The 13020-nt window shown below is 48.0% G+C and overlaps 1 protein-coding gene across 1 annotated transcript in view; it reads left to right on the top strand.

Annotated features, from left to right (window-relative positions):
- Nucleotides 1–9207, top strand: part of SCPEP1 (serine carboxypeptidase 1) — a 31454-nt gene extending 22247 nt beyond the window's left edge. The window contains exons 11-13 of the mRNA XM_045889208.3: nucleotides 250–387; nucleotides 1995–2158; nucleotides 5943–9207. Coding sequence (XP_045745164.1) covers nucleotides 250–387; nucleotides 1995–2158; nucleotides 5943–6005 — 365 coding nt within the window. The 3' untranslated portion in view covers nucleotides 6006–9207. The remainder of the gene's footprint in view (nucleotides 1–249; nucleotides 388–1994; nucleotides 2159–5942) is intronic.
- Nucleotides 9208–13020: the final 3813 nt, after the last annotated feature.

Here is a 13020-nt window from a genome sequence, read left to right as displayed (position 1 = left end):
CACCTGCCCCAACGCAGAGATTGTTCCCCGAGAGGACCAGCCTAACGAGTATTTTGTGAAGCTCCCTGTTTGCTTGGGCATTAGCCTTCAGGAGACTGGCTCCGGACATGGATTTCTGGGTGGTCGGTCCCTGTTGGTGAAGCACAGTGGTTACTTTGGGTGCCGGGGCCCAGGAGGCTCTGGTCTGAAAGGTGCCCCGTGTTCTGGCAGATTGCAGGCTCTTACCTCTTTCTCTTTCCTCACATGCAGGGCAGTCTGCTGATGTCTTCCAGAACATGGAGGGGGACTTCATGAAGCCGGTCATCAGCATTGTGGACAAGCTGCTGGAAGCCGGGGTCAATGTGACCATTTATAACGGACAGCTCGATCTCATCGTGGACACCATAGGTAAGGAACACGCTCCGAGGGGCACCTGGAGGCTGTTCCTTGGGGTGAGCTGGAAGGGAACTGGCCCTGGCCAGACATGCCATTCGGGGCTGGGGACATTGAAATGCCTGGAGGAAGGCCATTTCCTGTTACGTTCATCTGCCCCGACCTTGACCTCTTTGAAGAGGACATAGCTGTTGAGGCAGTTGTTGAATGTAGGTGAGGTTTGATGGGATGAGGTCTGGAGCTGACGGCCAAGAAAGAATTTTTTTGTTCTGTTTTTGTTTTTTTTTGTTTTTTGTTTTTTTCAAGAAAGAATTCTTGAGACGTCTTTGGTGCAAAACGGTGGTTTTATGAAAGCACAGGGACAGGACCCGTGGGCAGAAAGAGCTGCTACTTCAGGGTTATGAGGGGTGACTGATTATATACTCTGGAGTTGGGGGAAAGGAAAACGGGAGGATTTCAAAAGAACTTTTGTACGCTAAAGAGGACCTACAAGATACTGGAGGCCTTGCCCTTGTCAAGTTAAGGTGGTTTCTCCCTCTAGTAAAGCATTAACATTAAGACAGTTGGGAGTTTCCTATTGGAAGTTAGGTGATTGATAAGAATGCTTTTTTCTTGTAAATCATGAAGATATTTGTAAACTGAGGGAGGCACTGGTCTTGCTGGACTGTGATCTCGGGTTAGTTAAACATTTGTTTTTCCTTCCCTTAGCTTTAGGGCAGCGGGGAGTGCCTGAGGAATGTCACACAGATCCCACCTGGGGGTGGGGGGACAGTTTGCAGGTTGTCAGCTTGTGCTTGCCCTCTGCTAGCCTTTTGCGCCCTCATCACGGTGACCCCTTAGAGAAGCCTGGGCCTGCCAGATTTTGAGGCCCTTATGCATGATTAAGAAATGCATGACACCTACTCCCACCACAAATACAAAAGGAGACCTTTTCCTGGCCATGGGGTCAATGCACTGGTGAGTTGAGTCTTTGTCACTGTCCCAGTAGGTGGTAAGCTCTGCAAGCTGAATTGAACCTAAACCCTGCTGATTCTAAACCTGAGGACCCAGGGGAAATGGCCTTTGGGGTTCTTTTTCAGTAGGACCAGGTAAAGACTGAGAGGCAGGTTTTCAGAACCAGCAGGTAAATCGAGGCACACGGTATGACAGGTATGACGCACCTCTTGAGGTCAGCGGGATTGAATATTTCTGCCACTTGTAAGCCAAGGGCACTAAGGCCACTTTGAAACGGTTCTGTGTTTCTTCCATGACCTGCCCAGTGATCCACATTAGCATCTTCCGACCCTGAGACCTCTCAGTCCTCCGGAGAGTCCTGCCACCTCCAGAGGTCCCCACTTGCCTTGCTTCAGAGCATATGGCGGTGGGAAAGGCAGAGGCAGAAGTAGTCAGGCTTCTCAGCGTTTAGGTTTCTCCCAGGTATCTTGGGCATCACTGGGAGTTTGCTGGAAAGGCAGTCTCAGGCCCTACCCAGACCTACCGACTCTGAATTTGCATTTTAAGCGGATCTCGGGATGGGTTCTGTGCGCATCACAGTTTGGGAATGGCAAAGTGATGGGATCTAGATTTTTGTTTCTACCCCACCCAGCTATTGATGCCAGGCCCTGCTCTTTCCCTCTCACCAGGTCAGGAGGCCTGGGTGCGGAAACTGAAGTGGGCAGAGCTGCCCAAATTCAACCAGCTGAAGTGGAAGGCTGTGTACAGTGACCCGAAAGCTTCAGAAACGTCTGCTTTCATCAAGTCCTACAAGAACCTGGCTTTCTACTGGATCCTCAGAGCCGGGCACATGGTGAGGCCGCGTCCCTCAGCCTTTGTGGTGGGCTCTTACCTGCTCTGAGGGTGAGGCCATGGGCAGGCAGTTGATTATGCGTTGAGTGCACTGCCCGGACTGGCCTTAGAGGAAGTGATTTGTTTTGGGAAGTGTTTCCGGGTCTCTAATGAAATCCTGCTCTTAGTGCTTCAGTCCTTTGAATCTAGAGATCCTCATTTAAAACTAAATCCTTCTGAGAGCATTAAGCTGGGCTCTGTCTTTTACTCCTTAGGTTAAATGAGTTTAATGTTACTTTCCTCTTAATCATTTGTCTTGGGGGAAGAAGGGAGAAATTGTCTTTCCCTCACATTTTCGGGGAGCGAAAGCCAAAGTTAGCGCTCTGGAAAGCTGAGTCGCAGGGCATGGTACAAGGTAGGGGGAGTGTTCGAGCAGCAGTAGCTTCCAGATTTCCAGTTCGGAAGAGGCTTTGTGTGCAAAGATGAGGTTGTCTCGCTCCTGCACTTGCTAAGCGAACACACTGTCTCCCCTTAGGTCGTAGGTTGACTGAGTGGCTATCCATGGGCTGAGGGAGATTCTGGAGGGATAAATCCACTGTAAACACACACATGTGTGCACGTACACATGCAAACACCTGCAAAGGCACCCGAGGGGTCGGGTGCTTCCCTCACGGTTAGGCTTTGGTCTGGCCACTTACATGCAGGTTCTCTTCTTCCCAGGACAGTGCTTTCCTGGAGGAGATTCACTGGGAGGGGTGGTAAGGTGCCCTGTGGGCGGCTCTCTCCGCTTGGCCCCCTGGTGCTTAGGACAGAATCTCCATAGAGAAGGGGCTGAGGGGTGGTGGTCTGGCTAGAAAACTGGTCTTTAAGCTCCGTTTGCACATCAAGCACATATAGTGTGTGTTTATTACTTGGATGGCCGAGGAGATGCTAAGAGGGATTTCAGCAGGAACTAAAGTGCCCTCTCCAGAAACCAACTCCTTAGGGGTATTACCTAGGCAAGGAGGAGGTGTAGGAGCAAGAAAAACAGCATGGGCAGGTCCAACGGAGCCTCAGGAGGGGCCCTGGGGAGAGATGAGGCCAGGGATACCTTGTTAGGGAGCTCACACGTATCCCGAAAGCAACAGCGTGCATTGAGGGTCTTAAAAGCAAAGGAGTGAAATGGCCAGATTTGTCTAAGAAAAGGCATTCTAGCAACAAAGGTTTGGTCTGCTGCCCCAACTGATGGGGTGCCCCCCCAGGGGATGAGACTAGGGCAAATAGCCGATCTAAAGTGCTTTTTTTTTTTTTTAAGATTTTATTTATTTATTTGACAGAGAGAGCACAAGCAGGGGGAGTGGCAGGCAGAGGGAGAAGGAGAAGCAGGCTCCCTGCGGGGCTCGATCCCAGGACCCTGGGATCATGACCAGAGAGGAAGGCAGACGCTGAACTGACTGAGCCACCCAGGTGCCCCTCTAAGATGCTCTTATAGTAATCAAGGAGGGAGAGAAGTAGAGGAATTTGATAGTGTCAGAAGGGAGAACTGGCCGGACTTGGTACCTGTTTGCCTATAGAACCGCCAGGTAGGATGCTCATAAGGCAGCTGAATATATACACTGTGTATATATGATCCGGAGTCAAATTTTTGCTCTTGGAGAGATTTGGGAGTCAAATATGAAAAAGGCCAGGGACAGACCAGTATTTAAAAGGCAGGAAGTGAAAGAAGGACCTACAAATGAGACTTGAGAGAGGGCAGCCAGAAAAGGAGGAGGGAGACCAGGGACGTGGGCATCCGCAAAGTCGCCAGGGGCCGGTGGTGTCGCAAGCTGCCACCAACTCAGATAAAGGAGCGAAGTGTCAGCAGTGATTCGGGCACAGGGGTATCCTTAGTGCTCGTGGCAAGCGCTTTTGGTGCAGTGGCGGGCCTGGAGGCCAGCACGGAAAGGGTGCAGCAGATGAATGGGCAGTGAGGGAGGGAATACAACTTCCTCTCAGAAATCGGAAGGATAGGAATCTGCCCTTTTAAGAAACTTCATCTGAATAGATCATGAACAAGGCAGCAGGACCCACGGTTAGGAGGGCATTTTGTTAGGGCTTGCTTTTTTTTTTTTTTTTTTTTTTAAGATTTTATTTATTTATTTATTTATTTTTAAAGATTTTATTTATTTGATTGAGAGAGAGAGAGAGAGAACATGAGAGGGGGGAGGGTCAGAGGGAGAAGCAGACTCTCCGCTGAGCGGGGAGCCTGATGCGGGACTCGATCCTGGGACTCCAGGATCATGACCTGAGCCGAAGGCAGTTGCCCAACCAACTGAGCCACCCAGGCGCCCCAAGATTTTATTTATTTATTGAAGGCAGAGACAGAGGGAGAGACAGAGAGAGCATGCGTGTGCACGCACCGGCAGAAGGAGGAGCAGAGGCAGACTCCCCCTGGAGCAGGGAGCCCGATGCGGGGCTCGATCCCATGACCCTGGGATCATGACCTGAGCTGAAGGCAGACGCTTAATGACTAAGTCACCCAGGCAACTCCCTGTTAGGGCTTTATGTATTCTGAGTACCCTTAATATCAACTAGGGAGGAAGCTAGTAGGAAGTCTTAGGGCACAGTGCTGTGAGAAGGGTCCCTGCAGGGGCAGGTGGGAGGGGAAGGAGGATGGGGAGGGGAAGGAGAGCACATGCTCTTGCTCATATATTGGAGTTCAGGCCCATTTCCTCTGGCTTGTCACGGAGAGAACCAAGACATCAGTTGGGGCAGCCTTAAAATAGCTCCTGGACACTGGTATTAAATTATCCCCAACCACTTCCCCTTTAGTTGATGAAATGTCTTTTTGGTGTACCCCACTGTGCCTGTGCCTCCAGGGGACCTTGCTGGGCAAGAGGACTGGGGACAGCAGTGTGCCGTAGAGAATCATGGACCCATGGGCTTTCAGAACTTGGGGCCGTCAACTGGACGCCCATCTTTGTGGCGGAGAAACTGAGGCCTCTGTCCCTCCCCTTTCCGATGGTGTGTGGGAAGGGGGTTTATAAAGGAATTATTTGAAAAATCTAATTTTGGCTGGCTCAGGCAGTAGAGCGTGTGACTCTTGATCTCAGGGTCATGAGTTCAAGCCCCACATTGGGTGTGGAACCTATCTGAAAAATTCAAAGGAAAAACAAAAGAAAATTGAATAATAACAATAATACCAAAATGGGGTGCCACCCAAACAAAGCATCTTGTTCGTTTGTTGTATCTGTTGACAGATTTGCTATTAGCTTCCCTCTACTTTGTACTCCATTCCCAGAGAATCCTTTAAAATGTTTAGAATCTCCCCTCTTCCTTGAACAGGCTAGGTCCTGCCAACATGAGCACAAGTCTTCCAAGGAAATCAAGAGGGACGCCTGGGGGGCTCAGTCAGTTAAGTGTCTGACTCTTGATTTTGGCTCAGGTCATGATCTCAGGGTCATGGGACTGAGCCTTGGGTTGGGCTCTGCCCTCAGTGGGGAGTCTGCTTGGGATTCTCTCTCTCCCTCTCCCTCCACCCCTCCCCCCACTTGCGCTCACTCTCTCTCTCTCTGAAAATCAATCAATCAATCAACAGATCAGCCCTAAATGGAACAGCAGGTTCTTTTCCTAAATGCTGACTACTTTAGACCCCTGCAACCTGATGAGCTTCTGTCCTGTGCAGGGGTCATTTCTCAGATGGGACCCTCCCGTAAGGGGCGCATTCAGGTGCAGATGTCCTCCTAGGCTGTGTCGTGGAGCCGGCACTCCTCCTGGGAGCAGGGTCTCAGGATGTCGCCCCTGAACCCAGAACCCGGAGTGTGGACTTGGATACTGTTTGGTTCTAGGTTCCTTCTGACCAAGGGGACATGGCTCTGAAGATGATGAGGATGGTGACTCAGCAGGAGTAGGATGGATTGGCGGTGAGTTGCTTGGCCCTAGGGCTCGGGGGCCCAGAGTGAGGACCCGGGAAGCACCGGTCTCCCGCGAACCCGGCTGCCTGTGCGCGTGAAGGTTCCTACCCGTGTGTCCAGAGAACAGACTCGCTGCCTCCGTGGCAACTTGGAAATCATTTCTGCTTCTGAAAAACCCCCATTTTTTTCCAACGGATTTGTTTTAATCAAAATGAAGAGTTGAAACAGGTTGACATTTTGGTATGACAAAAGTAAATGATGTGATGTATGGGGGAGAAAAAGAGAAATACAGGTAAACAAAATAAACACCCTTTTCCTCCCTTCCCTGGGACAAGCTCTGTTATCAGTTTAGTGTCCATCCTTGCAAGCCTTTTTTTTTTGCTATATATGCATATATATTTTTTACAAAAATGGAATCATTACTGTATGTTGTTTGACTACCTACATACCAGTTTGTCCTAAACGCCTCTTCATGTCAATAAATGTTCTCCTATAACATTTTTAATAGCTGCTGAGCATTCCACTTTGTGGATGTACCAAATGCGCAACTGTTTCATGTGAGCAACGTCTAGTGTGTCTGGTAGAGACAGTGCTCTGGTGATTCATCCTGACAGTTATGTTTTTATACACATCCTTCTTCTTTTCTTACAGCAAATTCCTAAAGGCACAATGGTTTAGTCAAAGAATTATAACTTCTCTTAAAAATTGAAATGATGTCTTTAATTTAAAAAGCAGGACCTCGGGGCGCCTGGGTGGCTCAGTCGTTAAGGTCTGCCTTCAGCTCAGGTCATGATCCCAGGGTCCTGGGATCGAGCCCCGCACCGGGCTCCCTGCTCGGCGGGAAGCCTGCTTCTCCCTCTCCCACTCCCCCTGCTTGTGTTCCCTCTCTCGCTATTGTCTCTCTCTGTCAAATAAATAAAATCTTTAAAAAAATAAAAAGCAGGACCTCTAAGTTTTCACTTGCAGCCCACGGTCTGCAGAAGGGATGTCATAGTTTCTATGATGCCCCTGAAAGAAACACTGTGTCTTGCGGTTGTGGGGCTGAGTTATTAAAAACCAAACCCAGGGTCTTCCTGTGGAACGTGAGGAGAGTGTTAATAGTGGGTTATGCATCTGAAACTAATAATGTGCTATATGTTGGCTAATCGAATTTAAATTTTTAAAAAAATAGTGGGTTATGTCTACATGACCATCCCCCTTGGACCTGAGACTGAAGCAGGCTTCTTGGGCAGAGGCACCCTGCACTTACCTGTGGTTCGCTATTGGGGAGAAAGCATTCCTGTGTGCCCCTGGACATGGAGAAACATGACAGGCTTATGCCGGATCCCGCTGGATCCCCCACCAGTGCATATTGTTCTCCTGTTGCTTCTGCGAGGTGTCCTTTGCCGGAAGAAAATTTAGCCACTAGTATAATTATTTACCAAGTCTTGTGAGTCCTTCTGGCGTTGAATTACAACACATTTGAATTCCCAACCTCACAGGGTCTCTTTCATTAGAAGTTAGGGTGTTAGGGGGCACCTGGCTGGCTCAGTTGGTAGAGTATGTGACTCTGGATCTTAGGGTCTGAGTTTAAGCCCCATGCTGGGTGTAGAGGCTAATTGGAAAAAAAAAAAAAAAAAAAGGAAGTTAGGATACTAGTTGGGAAAGAATCTGAGTTTGAACATTAGGATGGCCACATGGGCAGATTCCAGTGAATTCCAGATTCCTTAAACCTTTTTTGCCACTAGAAGCAGCCCTTCCATCCCTGCCCAAGGAGGTCAATCTCCTCCTGCCCTAAGATCTTGTCACCAATTCCAAGATGCCCAAAGCCCTCTTTCTGCTACATTACATTCACTCTCAACCCACACCCATGCCTTCATGGGACGTTCCCTGTGATCAGTTCACGTGGGGAGGAAGTCTGGGGCTTAGTTTACAGATAGTTCTGCACGGTGGGCATGCATCAGCTGAGAGTGGACAGAGTGGAAATCCTCCCAGGGGACAGAACTTGGGACGAGGTACCCATTTGTTCATTTTGCCTGGAAGGAGAGATGGTCAGAAGAAAGGGTCTGTACCAAATCACCATTTGGCTGGGTAGTTGGACTTGGAAAGAACACAAGTGAAAAAATCAAAAGGCCTGAGGAAGAGATATGAGGATAGACCTTTGAATGGCAGAATATGAAGCTAAGTTGTGTTCCACGTGAGTGCTCACCAAAGAGCAGAGGAAGATTTTAATAATCAGATGGATAGAACGACCCATTCTGTAGACATCGGCCAGCCTCCTTCCCCAGCAGCTCCTGGGGACTCAATGCCAACCAAAGTAGCCGTAGTGACAGCAATGGAGGTTATACATTTGCTCTTGGACATGGACTTGTGCTCACCAAGAGTGACCTGGCCACAGCTGCTGCTGAGTGCCTAATCTGCCAGCACAAGAGACAACACTGAGCCCCTGATACGGTGTCATTGCCCGAAGGGATCAGCCAGCTTCCTGGTGTTAGGTTGATTACATTGGACCACTTTCATTATGAAAAAGGCAGCAAGTAATTCTTATTAGAATTGACACTTGCTCTGGACATAGATTTGTCTTCCCTGCCCACAGTGCTTCTGCCAAAACTGCCATCTGTGGCCTTAGAGAATGTGTCATCTGCCATCATGGTATTCACAGCACACGAAATGGAGAAGTGGGTTCATGCTCATGGCATTCACTGGTCTTACCATGTTCCCCCATCATCCTGAAGCAACTGCCCTGAAACATGGTTGAATGAGTTTTTGAAGATTAGGTTACAGTACCAGCTAGGTGGCGATACCTTGCAGGGCTGAGGTGATATCCTTCAGCATGTGGTATACGATCTAAATCAGCATCGTGCTTCTCCCACACCCTGGACCCAGGAGTCCAGGAATCAAGGCATAAAAATGAAAGTCACTCCTCCCCTTTCAGCCCTGTTGATCCAATAGTCAAATTTTTGCTTCCCATTCCTGCAACTTTAGCTTCTGCTAGTCTAGAAGTCTTAATTACAAAGGGAGAAATGCTTTCACCAGGAGACACAGCAAAGATTGCCTTGAAATGGAGCTTGAAGCTATCATCTGGAGTGTTTGGGCACTGAATAAAAAGGCAAAAGTACTGTCTGGAGTGATCCTGACTATCAAAGGGAATTTGGGTTGTTACTACATAGTGAGGATAAGGCAAGAGAATGCCAGAGATCCTTTGTGGTACCTTATAGTACTCCCATAGCCTCTGATTAAAGTCAAAGGAAAACGGTAATAACCCAATTTATACTGGTAATGGCCCACACCCTCCACAAAGGTTTGGGTCATTCCACCAGGCGAGGAACTATGACCGAAGGGCTTGCTCAGGACAAAAGAAATAAGTAGTGAATGATGGTAGTTATAAATACTAGCTATGACCTCATGACCTGTTGTAGAACAAAGACTGTAATGGTTACGAGTGTTTCTTCCTTATTGTGATTTGAATATATTTTAATAAACATTAGCCAAATTTTTAAAATCTCTTCTCTCAATGCTTTATCTTCTAATTTAAGATGTGCTCATAATAGGGCACCTGGGTGGCTCAGATGGTTAAGCGTCTGCCTTCGGCTCAGGTCATGATCCCAGGCTCCTGGGATCGAGTCCCGCATCGGGCTCCCTGCTCAGTGCAGAGCCTGCTTCTCCTTCTCCCTCTGCCATTCCCTCTGCTTGTGCTCTTCTATCTCTCTGCCAAATAAATAAATAAAATCTTAAAAAAAAAAAAAAATGTGCTCATAATAAATAACTTTATGTGTAAGCATTTAAGTTATAAGAGGAGTATGAACCTGCTCGGAAAAGAATGTACATTCTCCAAAGACAAACAAGGGTCTTTAGGGAGAAGGTCAGTGTGGTTTTGGCCGTACGGGGGATTTTGTATCGTGTTGCGCAGAAGCGTGATTTTGTTACTGTCTTTATTTGGAGAGTAAGTCTGGTTTAGGGCAATGCATACAGGTGCCAAGTCGAAAAGGGATGGACCGTGGGGTCTTTGTAATGTTTCTACTTGCCTAGGCCAAATTATATTCTCCAGAATTACCTTTCCTGTATGTTTCTGATTAGAGCGGCCCACAAGACTAGAGATTCTCATGGAGATTTGGAGGATGGAAATGAGACAGCGGCCAATTTTAGCTCAAACATGCTGTCATCTGTCTGCCCGCTCAGCTCATTAGCAGCCAGGCCTGCCACGGCTCCACCTTCCCTTGGATCCTCCTGGAGCGTCTCTGCCTCTTGGGCCAGGTGAGTGTGCTTAGCTCTATGATGAGGACCCACCTGGCATGAGTTTCCGTCCCGTGGACTGTCCTCATGGACTCCAGCTCACGGGATGCAGACTGCTTTTCCTTCTCTACTTTAGCTCTACTGTCCCTTCCTGACTGCCGGCCCTCTGTCGCTCAGTCCCCAGCATCACATATTGAAGGCACCAGCCTGAGGAGGACTGCCCACCCAGCTCCCACACTGCATGAGCCCAGCCCCTACACACGCACACACACATGCATGTGCACGCACACAGTTCCACTTCTCTGACTGAATCCTGACTGATACCATAAATCAGATTCAGTTACTCTTCAATGGATTCAGCGTTCCCCACAGCTGGACTCTGCATGTATGGCAATGCCTTTCTCCTCTATACATTGAGCAGCAACTTAATCGATGCAGAGCCCTGGGTCACATCTCGCCTTCCCTGTTGGCATCAACAGTTGCTGAGAAATTTGAAACCAACGTGACTTTGGTTTTTTGTTTGTTTTACTTTTATAAACACTTAATTTTGATACCTTAATGCTGTACACTTCTTTGTTTGATCTTACAGATTGGTAACTTCAGGTGGTACATTGATGTTTGTAGGGTTTTTTTTTTAAAGATTTTATTTATTTATTTGAGAGAGAGAGAGAGCACATGAGAGGGGGGAGGGTCAGAGGCAGAAGCAGGCTCCCCGCCAAGCAGGGAGCCCGATGCGGGACTCGATCCCGGGACTCCAGGATCATGACCTGAGCCGAAGGCAGTCGCTTAACCAACTGAGCCACCCAGGCGCCCCAGAAACGAGATTTCTGAGTCAAAGATGATGGATATTTGTATGGCTCTTGACTCATTTAGCCAATTTGCTTTTTATTTTTATTTATTTATTTAAAGATTTTATTTATTTGTCAGAGAGACTCAGCAAGAGAGGGAACACAAGCAGGGGGAGTGGGAGAGGGAGAAGCAGGCTTCCCGCCGAGCAGGGAGCCCGATGCGGGGCTCGATCCCAGGACCTTGGGACCATGACCTGAGCCGAAGGCAGATGCCTAATGACTGAGCCACCCAGGCGCCCCCATCTGGTTTTTTCTATGAGCTTAAAAAAAAAAAAAAGACCAATTTTTTTTTTTTTAAAGATTTTATTTATTTGACAGAGAGAGACACAGCGAGAGAAGGAACACAAGCAGGGGGAGTGGGAGAGGGAGAAGCAGGCTCCCCGCTGAGCAGGGAGCCGGATGCGGGGCTTGATCCCAGGACCCTGGGATCATGACCCGAGCCGAAGGCAGACGCTTAACGACTGAGCCACCTAGGCGCCCCGATGTGTGTAGTTTTTAATTAATTTTGCCTGATATTTAGTGAGCTTTTTGTGGTTTTCTTTAGTGAGGTTTTTTTGTTTTTTTTGAGAGAGAGAGAGTGAAGAGGGAGGGGCAGAGGGAGAGGGAGTGAGAGAATCTCAAGCAATGTCCGTGCTGAGCACAGATCCCGACAGGGGTCGCGATCTCACAACCTTGAGATGGTGACATGAGCTGAAATCAAGAATTGGACACTTAACCAGCTGAGCCACCCAGGTGCCCCCGTTCCAGGTACTTTTAACCAAGACTGCCATCAGCAGGTAGTAGCTAATACTATGGTGCTAATCATTTTGCAACTTATAAATGTATCAAATCAATACACTGTACACCTGAAATTCACACAATGTGTCAATTGTATCTCAAAAAAAGCTGGGAAAGGGCGCCTGGGTGGCTCAGTTGGTTAAGCGACTGCCTTCGGCTCAGGTCATGGTCCTGGAGTCCCGGGATCGAGTCCCGCATCGGGGCTCCCTGCTCGGCGGGGAGTCTGCTTCTCCCTCTCCCACTCCCCATTTGTGTTCCCTCTCTCGCTGTGTCTTTCTCTGTCAAATAAATAAATAAAATCTTTAAAAAAAAAAAAAAGCTGGGAAAAACAAGACTACATTAGCATCACTACTTCAACTTTTTGGTAAACTCTGGTCAATTTTTTAAAAAGATTTATTTATTTATTAAGATTTTATTTATTTATTTATTTGAGAGAGCCAGAGAGAGCACAAGCAGGGGGAGCAGAAGAGGTAGAGAGAAGCAGGCTCCCCGCTCGAGCAGGTTGCCCAACGTGGGGCTCGATCCCAGGACCTGGGGATCATGACCTGAGCCGAAGGCAGATGCTTAACCGACTGAGCCACCCAGGCACTCCTAAGTTATTTATTTAAGTCATGTCTACACCCAACGTGTGGCTTGAACTCACAACCCTGAGATCAAGAGTCATACGCTCGTCCAACTGAGCCAGCCAAGTGCCCCAAATTTGGTCAAGTTTTGACATTTCTAAAGTGCTTTTATTTTCTGTAATTTTGTTTCTCCTTATTTTCCCGTTATGCCAACTGGCGTTTCACCTTCTGACTGAAATCTCGTCTGCTTCATTTCCTATTTCCTGGACTCCGTGTTTGCTCTAATCTTGAAAGGGAGCAAAGTATTTAGACTTTCCTAATACAAAGCTTCGAAGGAATGTTCCTCATCTATCTTTTGTATCTTGCGTTAACTTCTTGAGTTTCGGTTTTTGTGTGTGTTTTTCAGGTTCGTGTGTTTGCCTACGTCTTTTTGAATGAGGGTGGTTATGGGAATCCTCTAATTCCCCTTCCAGTTCATCTGGTTATTTCTTAGATTGTTCACTGAGTTCTTATTCAGGAAGCTTGGATGTTGTGGATCTATATGATCCATTTAGTCTTCCTGCTGCCTGAGGAAGATGGATGCTAGCAGGTTGGGCAGTAATTACTGGGAAT

Source organism: Mirounga angustirostris, unplaced genomic scaffold (genome assembly GCF_029215605.1).
Source record: "Mirounga angustirostris isolate CCGP_5_RB_7025 unplaced genomic scaffold, mMirAng1.0.hap1 SCAF_17, whole genome shotgun sequence".
In the NCBI taxonomy this organism is placed as follows: domain Eukaryota; kingdom Metazoa; phylum Chordata; class Mammalia; order Carnivora; family Phocidae; genus Mirounga; species Mirounga angustirostris.
This window is presented reverse-complemented; position numbering and strand designations above follow the sequence as displayed.